Source organism: Pogona vitticeps, chromosome 1 (assembly GCF_051106095.1).
Source record: "Pogona vitticeps strain Pit_001003342236 chromosome 1, PviZW2.1, whole genome shotgun sequence".
Classification (NCBI taxonomy): domain Eukaryota; kingdom Metazoa; phylum Chordata; class Lepidosauria; order Squamata; family Agamidae; genus Pogona; species Pogona vitticeps.
The window spans coordinates 124689986-124703158 of NC_135783.1; the positions used below are offsets into that span (position 1 = coordinate 124689986).

General features: G+C 38.9%; 2 protein-coding genes across 7 annotated transcripts in view; one reads left to right on the forward strand and one right to left on the reverse strand.

Annotated features, from left to right (window-relative positions):
- The window catches only part of ANGPT2 (angiopoietin 2), a 61070-nt gene extending 47991 nt beyond the window's left edge, over window positions 1-13079 (forward strand). The window contains exons 6-9 of the mRNA XM_020797822.3: window positions 4041-4142; window positions 4957-5123; window positions 10541-10671; window positions 12116-13079. Of these exons, the coding sequence (XP_020653481.3) occupies window positions 4041-4142; window positions 4957-5123; window positions 10541-10671; window positions 12116-12276 (561 nt within the window). The 3' untranslated portion in view covers window positions 12277-13079. The remainder of the gene's footprint in view (window positions 1-4040; window positions 4143-4956; window positions 5124-10540; window positions 10672-12115) is intronic.
- MCPH1 (microcephalin 1) overlaps window positions 1-13173 on the reverse strand; it is a 143746-nt gene that overhangs the window by 86944 nt on the left and 43629 nt on the right. The window contains exon 13 of one of the 6 annotated variants that reach the window (XM_073000629.2): window positions 8848-8961. The exons of the other annotated variants lie outside the window; for them this stretch is intronic. Coding sequence (XP_072856730.2) covers window positions 8911-8961 — 51 coding nt within the window. The 3' untranslated portion in view covers window positions 8848-8910. Of the gene's footprint in view, window positions 1-8847; window positions 8962-13173 lie in introns of those variants that run through there. 6 annotated transcript variants of the gene reach the window in all.

Consider the following 13173-nt stretch of genomic DNA (forward strand, 5'->3'; position numbering starts at 1 on the left):
ATGTTTAGGGATCTAAAATGGACTATAGGACGGCAGTCTCTTCACAGTACGCTACCATTTATGCACATTCACCCCTTCATTACACCAAAGGAGAAAACTAAGGAACAAACTAATGAAAAGAAAACAAACAGAGGTGGTAATACAGATATTGGCCAAAATCCTGTTGCTTAGCACAGTAAATCCCATTGAATTAATTTGGTGAGTCAACTCCTCTGTAGGTTCCATTAATTCAAATGGCCCCACTTTAATTTGCAACTTACTTTAGCACAGTATAGTCAGAGTAGGCCCATTTGAATCAATAGGATATACAGAGAAATTGACTTGCTAAATTCCCATTGCTTCAATGGCCATATAGTGTGACTTACTACACTAAGTAACAGGATTTCGGCCATAAATCTTTTTTTAGTTGGTTTGTTTGCACTGTAAGCCATCATAGTATTGATACCACTAAACAGAGAAAGAGTCAACAGTGGCCTAAATCTGTTTGACAAACCACCCAGTCACCTTTAGGTAGAACGTGTAAGCTATTTGTGGTTCAAATTGTCAACAGATTTCTATATATGACTGTTTTACTATGCTCTTGTAAAACCTACCCCAAAGCAGGGTCAGTGTTAGGCCAGCAATTAGACAGTATGATTAATGGTACTATTTTTATTCCCAGACCTGGTATATGGGGCACAATGATTACACTATTTAAACAGCATCATAATGCCTCTTATTTGAAAACAAAGCAGTTTAATGGATTATCACCATTTTAGGACTGCAATCCATCAAGCACTATTATTGCTTAGTTTATTCATTTCAATGAAGTTTGGATGGAGCCCCATAGAACAACCCTGGAAAACTGAAGTTTTACAGAAGCAGTAATAGTGTATTTCATTCTTCATATGGAAGCTATAGAATTACTAGTTTGTTGTACAGAGAAAATACTGATGATATTTGTGTGAGGGAGTGTTGGACTGTCAGATTATTCTATCAAATTGGCTTAAACTGCAAATATTATTTTACATTATTTACTGAGAGTGAAATAGAATTGCCTTTTATTTATCAGACTGTGGCAGTTTGTGTTTTGATCTTTTCCTGTCAGTGCTCAGTCTGGCCTTTCGAGGGACTTATAAACACTGCCTGCACAATGCACATTACTGATCTTGTTTTTTCCCTTACAAGCTTTCATTAGAAAGGACAATGTAAAACTGACATGCTTACCTTCTTATTCAAGATATACCACTGTGCTATTATAAAAATGATCTCATTTTCCTCTTTTCTCAAATAAAACATAACAGTTCAAGAGAGTTATATTTACGTTGTAGATGGCACTCTAAAAAAGTATTTTGGAAGGCCAGAGAGGCTTTACTTTATACGATCTGAAGAAACACCAGATTGTACAAATATTTTGTCTTTTACTTAAAGACTTGACTTTTCTGTTTCTTAGATTATTCCATTTGTTTTACGTTTCATATAATGTATATATATTGTATTGTTAAAATACTACTCTGTGCAGTTCAATAATGTGAAGAATTATATGGTGATTTAACATTTCAGGATAAAATTCACTTGAAAACTCAAGAAAACTCCTGCCCCCTTTAAACTTAGATTACATCCTCTATGCAAAAGCCTTTGACTGTGTGGACCACAGCAAACTATGGCAAGTTCTTAAAGAAATGGGAGTGCCTGATCACTTTATCTGTCTCCTGAGAAACCTATATGTGGGACAGGAAGCAACAGTTAGAACTGGTCATGGAACAACTGAGTGGTTCAAAATTGGGAAAGGAGTACGGCAAGGCTGTATATTGTCCCCCAGCTTATTTAACTTATATGCAGAATACATCATGCGGAAGGCTGGACTGGAAGAAACCCAAGCCGGAATTAAGATTGCCGGAAGAAATATCAACAACCTCCGATATGCAGATGATACCACTCTGATGGCAGAAAGTGAGGAGGAATTAAAGAACCTTGCAATGAGAGTGAAAGAGGAGAGTGCAAAAAACGGTCTGAAACTCAACATCAAAAAAACTAAGATCATGGCCACTGGTCCCATCACCTCCTGGGAAATAGAAGGGGAAGATATGGAGGCAGTGTCAAATTTTAACTTCCTGGGCTCCATGATCACTGCAGATGGAGACAGCAGCCCTGAAATTAAAAGACGCCTTCTTCTTGGGAGGAAAGCGATGACAAATCTTGACAGCATCTTGAAAAGCAGAGACATCACCTTGCCGACAAAAGTCCGAATAGTCAAAGCTATGGTTTTTCCTGTCGTGATGTATGGAAGTGAGAGCTGGACCATAAAGAAAGCAGACCGCCAAAGAATTGATGCCTTTGAATTGTGGTGCTGGAGGAGACTCTTGAGAGTCCCCTGGACTGCAAGGAGAACAAACCTATCAGTTCTAAAGGAAATCAACCCTGAGTGCTCACTGGAAGGACAGATCCTGAAGCTGAGGCTCCAGTACTTTGGCCATCTCATGAGAAGAAAAGAGTCCTTGGAAAAAACCTTGATGTTAGGAAGGTGTAATGGCAAGAGGAGAAGGGGACGATCGAGGATGAGATGGCTGGACAGTGTCTGCGAAGCAACCAACATGAACCTGACACAACTCCGGGAGGCAGTAGAAGACAGAAGGGCCTGGCATGCTCTGGTCCATGGGGTCACGAAGAGTCGGACACGACTAAACGACTAAACACACACACACAAGACAGTGGTCCCCAACCTTGGGCCTCCAGATGTTCTTGGACTTCATTTCCCAGAAATCCTGGCCAGCAGAGGTGGTGGTGAAGGCTTCTGGGAGTTGTAGTCCAAGAACATCTGGAGGCTCAAGGTTGGGGACCACTGCTCTAAGAGTCAAAATGCCCAAGTCAATCACGTTCAGAAAACTGAAAAGCTGTAGCAAATAACTCTTTGAACCTTTTATGAGAATTAGTTACACCTTTTTGAAGAAAATATGCTTCCTTCTGTTATATTTCTAATCCAACTCTTGATTATGTGAGCCTTTGTCCTTCTTAGTTTTCTTTTCTATGTAGGTCTCTGCCAGAGCAGCAGACTTAGGACTTGAACAACAAAAACAAAGTGTTTTGGAAACCAAAATTTGGCAGCATGATACAGGATCTGCTGGAAGGAGGCTTTCAACGATATTTGTAGCCACTTCTGGAATATATTTTTCACTACAGTATAGTACAGTTAGATAAATAAGCTGCAATTCATTGATCCCTAGGCAGGAGGTTGTGTAGAGGAATTTTTCCCATCAATCACATGATTAGCATTTTAGATTTCAGGAAACTGATCACCGGATGGGTGGACAGAGGAAAATGCATTTCTCCCTTGAATTGCACAGGTCTGAGTAGCAGGGTTTTGGTTATACACAGATTTCTTTTCACATAAATAAATATTTCTATAAATAAATAGTCAATAAATAATGTGCCCCCTGGCTACCCAGAACCAGGGGCATGAGTTCAACACTGTCAAAGTGGTCTGCTTGCTCACAAACACAGCATTTCTTATCCAGCCTCTAAATCAGGGGGTCAATAAGGACCTTTAAGGCTCATGATGACACATGATACTGATGGAAATTATTGTCAACACTATGGTAGAGAACTCCAATAGAGGGAACTCTGTTTTCTCTCACTCACTGCTTATGCTTTGAAATTATGCTCTGTGCATAAATTATGCACATATTTTGAGATATACGGAGGTCCGGTGCCTGTAACCCCAGTGGTGTTGGAGGGAGAAGAATTATGCCTAAAACCAGTCCCATTCTACCTCCCAAAGAGATGATCGGTATTAACCCTGTTTCTCCGTGTACAGTAATGCTGGAGCACATTGGCCACATCCCTGCCATCTTCACTGCATCTTACAACATTATACAGAAAATATCTGTTATCACTTTTCCTAGATTATGGCAGCAACTTTTTCACACTAGATAGGGCATTTTTATTACAGTACTTAAATGAGCATGCCCACCCATTTCAATTCACAGAAATTTGTTTCTGATATTACTGTACAAGGAATCAAATTAAGAGTGAGCATTTTCTGTGTTTGTATATTCTAACAGACATATTGTGATATGGAAACCAGCGGAGGAGGTTGGACAATAATTCAGCGACGCTTAGATGGCAGTGTGGACTTTGACCGAACATGGACAGAGTACAAAATGGTAAGGCAAAATTACGTAATGCAGGTGTATGAAAACTTTAGCCTTCCCAGTGCTTTAGACTTCAAGCCTCAGATGCTTCAGCCAGCTTGATCAAAGATAATGGACAATTGAAAACATCTCGACAGTCAAAAGTTCTTCATCCCGACGGTCAAAAGTTCTTCATTTCTAATTTTTCCTTTAAATATAGCCATAAGAGTTAAGAAGTGACTGCTCTCTTCCCAGGGCTAGTAGATATGATAGGGTCAAGTCATCTCCACCTACCTATATGTCCTTATGCCATTCTGGCTCCTGTTGAGACATATTGCTTGAATATTACCACTGACCAATAATCCTCCATCAAATCTTAACACGCATTGCCTGTTGGACCTCTAAGCCTTAGAGTCTTAGCATTTGACAGAGAACCCAGGCAGCCAACCTGATTGAGCACCCCTCCCCCCCAAAACCAATATGGTGGTCTCTTTAAGCAGACCTGAGGTAAACTCTGTTTATGGAGAAACTTGAATGACAGATGTTTGTGTTTTTAAAAGAAAATGTATGTTTTCCACACATACTGTTAACATACAGATGTTTAATTTACAGGCTTTTAAAAACATGGGTATTTCAGATCGACATTATTCTTTTCTATTTTCCTACTCTTAAGTCTGCACTGGTTGAAATTCACTTCTCAAAACTGAAAAAATTAAGAAACTGGTTTGCAATAGAATTTATGAGTTAATAGCTCGACAGCTATAACATTGCTTTAAAAAAAGAGACATGATTTTTAACTGAAAGGAAAACAAAACTAATATATTTAAATATTTGATTTGGATTATAGGGATTTGGGAACCCTTCTGGGGAGTATTGGCTAGGAAATGAGTTGGTTTCTCAACTAACCAACCAGAAGCAGTATGTTCTTAAAATACACTTGAAAGACTGGGAAGGAAATGAAGCGTATTCCTTATATGAACATTTCTATCTAGGAAGTGAAGAACTAAAATATAGGTAAGTCAACACTGAAGAGAGTCTAAAAATTTCTCTATCCTTAACCTAATTATTAATATTGTTCTTTTTAAATCTTTATCTCTCTCTCATAACATTTTCATAAGAAAAAATTATAATAATGTAAACAGGAATCTGTTCTCCCAGGGAACTATTTACTGAACTATGCAACAAAACTCTGTGCATATCTATCTACCCAGGCCAAACCACTGCAGCAGATTTGGGTTATAAAAGGGCAGCAAATTGGTTTAGTATGGTTATATTTTTATCAGCAATAAATAGAGAAGAGGCACTTGCAGGGCCTTTTGAGAGGCAACAAAGACAGCCGTACCCGCATTCACAACAAACATGAATTCAGAGTATTAATTGATGTTAATTAGCCTGCCATCAGTTCCCAGTAAATGATTATAGCTGCCAAATCTTTATTCATGTATCAACTCAGCAAGTCCTCAGAAGAGAGCAACAGTTGTGTCAGATAGCCACTTATTTACTGAAGGCCACTAGGCAAGTTCTTTTGTTTCTAAGGTTCCTTTTTGAAGAGGGAATACTGTATTGTTAATCAACTTCACAGGGTTCTTATGATATCATGTGAGATGAGAAAAGGACTCTAGAAATCTGAAAATTTTAATGAGGGAAGGGAATTTCTCTTTCTCCTGAAGCCTTGGGGAAAGGGAAAGAGAGAGGTGCAAAATTATTTACCTTTCTGAAAGGTAAAGCCATTTAAATCATTTTTAAAGGTAATTCTCTGTTGCTGTGAATCTTCCTTCCATGTTTCTTAAAAACAAGACCTCGGTACAGAACAACTAACAGAACAATCCTAATGACTCAAGCTATCTGAATTGGATCAGGATGATATAAAGATTTTCCTGTAGTTGGAGCAAAGTCTAGACGTACATCTTTCATCATGAAAGGACCTTGATACAAGATAATAATAATAATAATATTTATTTATATTGCACTCTATACCAGCGCTCATTCCAATAGTAAAAAACAGTTAAAATACAACCATAGCATAATTATAATGATAAAAACATACAGTAAGCAATTATCATTACAGCAATAAACAATCAAAATAGCTATAATACCAATAAAATAATTAAAGTACAGTAATTCAATCCCAATAAAACAATAAAATAATTAAAGTACAGTAATTCTATCCCAATAATTGCCTATTTCCATGGTCAACCCCTATGGTTCCAGGTTGAACAAGTAGGTTTTTAAGTCTTGTTTGAATTTGTCCAACTCTGTTTCCACGCGTGCTACTACATGTGTATAAATCTACCACCTGTTACTGCCAGTGGTAGCATATTTTAGGCCCTTAAATTGATGTTCCAGGTCCGGGATAGGGGCTAGATAAATTATTTGAGGCAGTGCTAGAGCCAAAGTGCTTCATTCCCTTGAGATAATCCCAGATCAGGTCCCTTCACTATGTCAATACAAGGCTGATTTAGCTAGTCCCCTCCATATCACCACAGCTAACATTTTGCAGCGGGGAAATCTGGAACTGCTGGGGGAACCTAAGGGCAAAACCTCTCACACCCTGTGAAACCATCGGAGCTTTGGAAGTGATGAAGGAAAGGGGGATCCAACATTTCATTTTTCCCAACCACATTTAGGCCTGCTCTGTTCAGCATTTTATGGGTCACAGAAATATCTGATGGAAAGCTGTAGATCCTTCATGACTAAGAAACAAAAAATTGTTCTGACTCCAACCCAAATATTTCCGCATCTGGAAATAGTTGAGCCCTACAGCAGGGAGTTTTTTATTTTTAAAATTAAAGCAATATAATGTTTATAAAGGTAACCTTTGCAAAATGGGTCATTGCCCTTGTCCATTTACATTATTAAAAAATAATTTCTCCGGATGAAGATGACTGTCTGCAAATAGAGTTCCTCCTGAAATGCAACCAAGTTTTCCAGCCATAAAATGTCATGTTTAAAAACACGCTTGACTTATGAAACAGATATACTGTATATTTATAGTTAACCTGGCTGCTCAGCTATACTGAAACATTGCTCGAGAGCAGTTTCTGCCTATCATTTCAAAAGCTTTGAAATGCAAAGCAGTGGAGAAAAGGCCAAAATAAAGATTGATGCAGATGAATTAAGATGGTGACTGATGAAGAACTCCCATATAAGCTACAGACAACAGTTTGCTTTATCCAAAGAGCTAGAACCAATGAATATGGTCCTTCGCCTGCATATGCAACAGAGTGTAACTGCAAAGTAGCATCCAAAGTTGAGTTACATGGCTGCATACATGTTCCAACCCCATAAAATAGGGGTAGAGAACTTTGGCCCCCAAGAGCTCGTAGGTTACAGTTCCTGCTGTTTAGGGTCATGCTGGCTATGGCCTGATGAGTGTTATGAGCCAAAATATGCACGACACCCAATTTCGCCATTCCTGCCCAAGAAAAATTGTTCATGCTGGTAACATTTACTACCTGTTTGTGGGGATGCAGGGTGTCTACATCAAGGGTCCACTGACTGCTGCTATTCAACCATCCATCAATCACAGTGTGTATGTTGGTATTTATCCTAGAGTAATCCATGTTGATAAGGAAAATATAAGCTATGTAAGTGATGGTACCGTCAAAATACCTGGGGAGAAGTTGCCACAAAGCAGCTACAGATGCACATTCAGTCCGTGGTGGCACATGGACTGAGCAATGAATATGTTGACTTGGAATCTATAAGACAGTATAGCATCTAACTTAATACTGTATAAGTAAAGGCAAAGGTTCCCCTTGACATTTAGTCCAGTCGTGTTCGACTCTAGGGGGTGGTGCTCATCCCCGTTTCCAAGCCGTAGAGCCAGCGTTTGTCCGAAGACAGTTTCCGTGGTCATGTGACCAGTGCGACTAGACACGGAATTCCGTTACCTTCCCACTGTGGTGGTACCTATTTATCTACTTGCATTTTTACATGCTTTCAAACTGCTAGGTTGGCAGGAGCTGGGATAAGCGACGAGAGCTCACTCTGTCGCGTGGATTCGATCTTACGACTGCTGGTCTTCTGACCTTGCAGCACAGAGGCTTCTGCGGTTTAACCTGCAGCGCCACCACATCCCTCTGACTTAATATACTTTCAGTGAAATCTCAAAATCTGTAGCATTTTATGTCATGTCTTTAAGGACATTTTCAAAACACAGGTAGAAAAAATGTATAAACTTCTCATAATCTTACCAGCTTGAACAACAGACTTTGAATATTTGCTTTTCTCTTTTTCTGACAGAGATTACACTGTTCTTTGAGTAAGACCTTACAGTTTTATAAACATGAAACAAACTTGGACAAATTTCAATATTGCAGTGTAGCCACTGGCTATAAACGTATCTTGCAAATGACATCTTAAAATAAGCATTGAATGAAAAGTTGTAATTTTCCAAAACATAAAGACTTTTTTTGAACATGAGTTCAAGATTTCCACATAAATACAATGGTCACTGAAGACATAACCTCCCCTGCAATATTAGATTGGGGTGCACATCTTATGTAGAACATGAATGAAACCATGGGACCAAAACACAACCACTGGTGCCCCCAGACAGTAAATGAAAATAATAGTCGAGAATTTTAAAGGAAAATTACTAAAAACTTCCCCTTGTGTCCTCTGGGTGGTAATGGGAGGCAAGTCTGCCATATCCTGAAGGGGCACCAGTACTCTGGTCCCCCAGACCAACTTTGTTTTCCTTTAAAAAAAATTGGTTTACCAGAAGAACAAGGGGGCTTTTGTAGAAATTGGGGTGAGGGCGGCTGGAGTCACAAGAGCACATGCAGCCCTCCATGTTTCAGGTCCCTGGACCTGTGGAGATTGCCAGGTCCTGCTTTAGATGATGCATCTATGTTACAGTAGAATAGAAGAGAAGAGAATAAAACTTTATTACGGTCAAAGACCAGCCACAAATAAAACATCGAAATATATAAATATACAGAGGTATACAAAAATATTGGAATCAAATGCAAATACTCGGTTCTGAAGTGAACAACAACAGCATCAAAACATCTCCCCTAAAGCAATTCCAGAATTTCTAGCAAACCATGCTCTAACTACAGAGTCTCATCTGCTTTTAGGGTCCTTTTTCTAATGCCCATTGCAGCAGTAAGAAATTTGGCAACCCTATGTGTAAGAATGGGATTGGAGTCAGACAGCAGCACATGCATACATTGTTGCTCTGTACAGCCAGGAAATCGGCCAGTCAGAGGGGAAACAAGTTCTTCACATACAGTACATCCTTGTAAAATGTGCACCGCAACAGGACGTGTTCAATTGTTTCTATCTGCTCCATTCCACATGGGCAAAGGCACTCTGCCCAGGGGATCTTTTTATACCATCCCTCCTGCATTGCCGAAGGTAGTGCGTTAAGCCGGGCCAGAGTAAACGCCCTTCTATGCCTGGGCTGCACCAACTGGGCAAAACAAGGTGCTGCTGTAACCGTGTATAAATTGTCTTCCCTAAGGTAGAATTCTGGGGCACTGCTTAAATCATTTTGTCTCTCAATGTCCTCAATACGGGTTTTAATGCGTTTCTATGGGCTTTTTGTTTTCGCATTACGACGTTTTCATTCTACAGCGATTTCGCTGGAACGAATTAACGTCGTAATGCGAGGCACCACTGTACATTGAAACACGATTAATATGTTCCGGCCATTTTTAAAGGTTAAAAAAGGGGCAGGAAAGGAGGGATGGAGTGAACAATGGGGAAAAGAGGAAAGAAAGAAGGTCACCACTGGGGTACACAGACCCCTCAGACAAAGGTTTGTGCTGTTAAGCACAAAAAGAGAGAAGATAGAGAGAGAGAAGACAATTGGGGGGGGGAGAGAATTTGGAGTCTAAAAAAAACCACAACCCCATTCCAGCTAGGACTAAAAATAGGGACTAATGGAAAAGCAGTTAATCTGTCCACTAGGGGGAGACTTTTTTTAAAAAACCTAAGATGACCTCTAAGGGAAGGAAAGGAAGGAGGGAGGGAACAATGGTGAAAATAGGCCTTTTTTCAGTTGTATCTCAAAATGCCTGTTGCAAGTCAAAGCAAAATGTTGCAACTGGAGCTGGTTATAACTCAAATTGGTTGCAAGTCAAGATGGTTGTAAGTCGAGGCACCACTGTATATGTTTAGGAGAGGAGGCATAGAAGGCCTCATTGGCTGATATTATGATTCCAGGATGTACAGTTACTGAACAGTTAATATTTGTCCTCACTTTTTAAAACTCTACTTAAAAAAAATAGTAGAACTTGGACAAAAACAGGTCATTCCTCTTACAGAACAACATATTCTGTTCATAACAAGTGCCTGGAAAACTCTGTGCAAAAGACACAGAGGAGATAACCAGAGAATTGTACAAAGTACTTCCTGGAAAATACTTCCTTTCTGCTGCAGAACCACTACAACTACTTCAGCATGTATTTGCTTTTCTACAGAATCAACCTTAAAGGACTTACGGGTACAGCCGGCAAAATAAGCAGCATAAGCCAACCAGGAAATGGCTTTAGCACAAAGGATGCAGACAATGACAAATGCATCTGCAAATGCTCCCAAATGCTAACAGGAGGTAACAGTTGTACTTTCCCCTCTCTTTCCACACATTTCCTATTTCTATTGGCAGTTAATCCGTAAACAGCAGGTAAATTTTTGCCACGCCAACTGATACCATGGCAATGTTTTTTTAATGTATATGCCAATTCAGGAACTTCTCCCTTTTGCATTTTGCTGTTCATGTTTGAATAAGTGAGCAGAAAGTCAGATAAAAAGTGGGGACGACCATGGGCTGGGTGGGTGTGTGCCCTCACAGAACAATAACCCGTTGTAAAGGCATAAAGACTCAAGGCATTATGATGGAACGAATGGCCCCCACCAAAAAACACAACAGTAGAGAGAAGATATGAACAGACAATTATAGGGGAAAGGCAAACACAGTCCAATCATGAACTTCCTTTCCCCTTTTGCACCAGTGTAATGTTACAAGTACAGTATAGCCTGAGATCATTAAGTGAAAAGGCAGGATAGCAAAGCATAAAGATCAATAAATCAAACAGACTTCAGGAATCCAGCTAAGGTTAAGATACTACCTGCATTCCACATGAGCACTACGGTATATCAATGAGATAAATCTGGGCTTGCATGGTCCCCACTCCCTCGCTCCTCTTCTGCCAGAGCCACAACAAGGAAAGTATTCCCTTAAACTTCGGATTAACCACAAATTAGCATGTTATCTTAATGTTCAACAGTGATTAATTTTCCTCTTACCTATGGCTAGTGAAGGCTAGCTGGATAGCTCAGGGAATTAGGTTGGGAATTTCCAACTGTGCTTCCCAGGAGAAGAGCCAGCCTGTGTAGCCTTGGGCAAGCTGGCCAGTACCAGGGTGCCCGCAGAGGAAGAGAAACCACTTTAAGTGCTCTGTATCTAGAAAACTCTTGAAAGGGTCATTATAAGCCAATCTCGATTTGATGGTCCCTAATTAATTGTTAGTGGTTAGTGAAAACAAGCCACTTTCACAAATGTTTTGAAGTTGACTTGTTTCCACTAATTATAGCAACCACGGTCTCTCTAGGTTCAGACAGAGGAAATTGTAGATCATAAAAAAATGGAAACGACAGCTTCTACAGCCCTCTTTGTGGTTGAACTGGAACAGCTGCAGGATCTGTAGGCCTGTGCTGTAAGAGCTTATGGGGCCTCCCAGTAAATATGTGGAGTCCAAGGAGAGTTCCTGACAAAATCTTTCTGAATCTTACCTGGCCTCCATTTATACAAAATGATTAATTACTATATGACAGTTCTATTTGAGTGTTAAGTACTGTATAGGCTTCCAATGACAAAACATGATACATATGGTACAATATATTTATACAGTGCTATTGAAGATCAATATTAATATAAAAGAGCTTGTCTTTAAAACTGTTGCAATATTTTCATTTTCCTCCATTCCCCTTTATTTTTTACCAATATAATGTTTTTTCAGACCCCCTTTTAATTTACTTTATATTACTTTTAACAGGATGGTGGTTTGATGCCTGTGGTCCATCCAATCTGAATGGCTTATATTATCCACAGCGACAGAACACCAACAAATTCAAAGGCATTAAGTGGTACTATTGGAAAGGATCAGGGTATTCTCTCAAAGCCACAACTATGATGATCCGACCAGCAGACTTCTAAAAACATTTGCACTTTGTATAATATGTACACTGAAATAACATCAAAATAACTTCATGTGACAAATATTTAAATTTTACCTAACCACAGATTCAAGTTGACTGCTTTTCCTGCCTAGACAATATACACATCTATTGTGCAAAAATCAGTTGTTTCAAGTCCTCATTTTGATAGCCACCAAGCTTCATCACAATTAAATATCAAGCAAGAAGATGTATCGGATGCAATAATGATTTGGCAAAAAGTGATTTACAAGGACTTCCCCACATCCCAAGTACTATACTGTCTTGAATATTTCGAACCAATAACTGGAACTGTGAAATACGTCTAAATCATCACATAAAATAACATAAGCTTAAAAATCGTTGGGCTTTATCACTGAACTATAATGGCTTTCTTAAAACAGGACATTCCTTTGTAAACTATACCCTATTCCTTTCTTATGCCATGGTTGTAAGTATGTACATAATGTGGTGTTTTGTAATAATTCTGGTATTCAGATTGTTATCATTCGTAATCACACATTCAGGGATGTTTGATAAGACATGCTAGTATATTTAATAAGATTTTGTAAAAAAAATTCTATACTTTACATATCTTCTTTTTAAAAAAGTTAGTATTGTGTATAATAGAGCACAGCTTTTTTTACTTGAAATATTAATTTGTATCACCATTTTAGAAGTCAAAATATCCCTGCAGCTTATTGAGCTTTATAATATGAGTCAATATAATTTCTTTTAAAAATTGCCCTATTCCTTTTTCCTTAGTTCTTTTATGCTGAAATAAAATCAAATAATTGCTGAGTATTTTAGATGCATTTAACAACAGCAGAGGCAGCTTCTACTTCCTGTAGCTGAATAATATCCACTGATTATAAGCCTGAATTTTTGCATTTTCCAA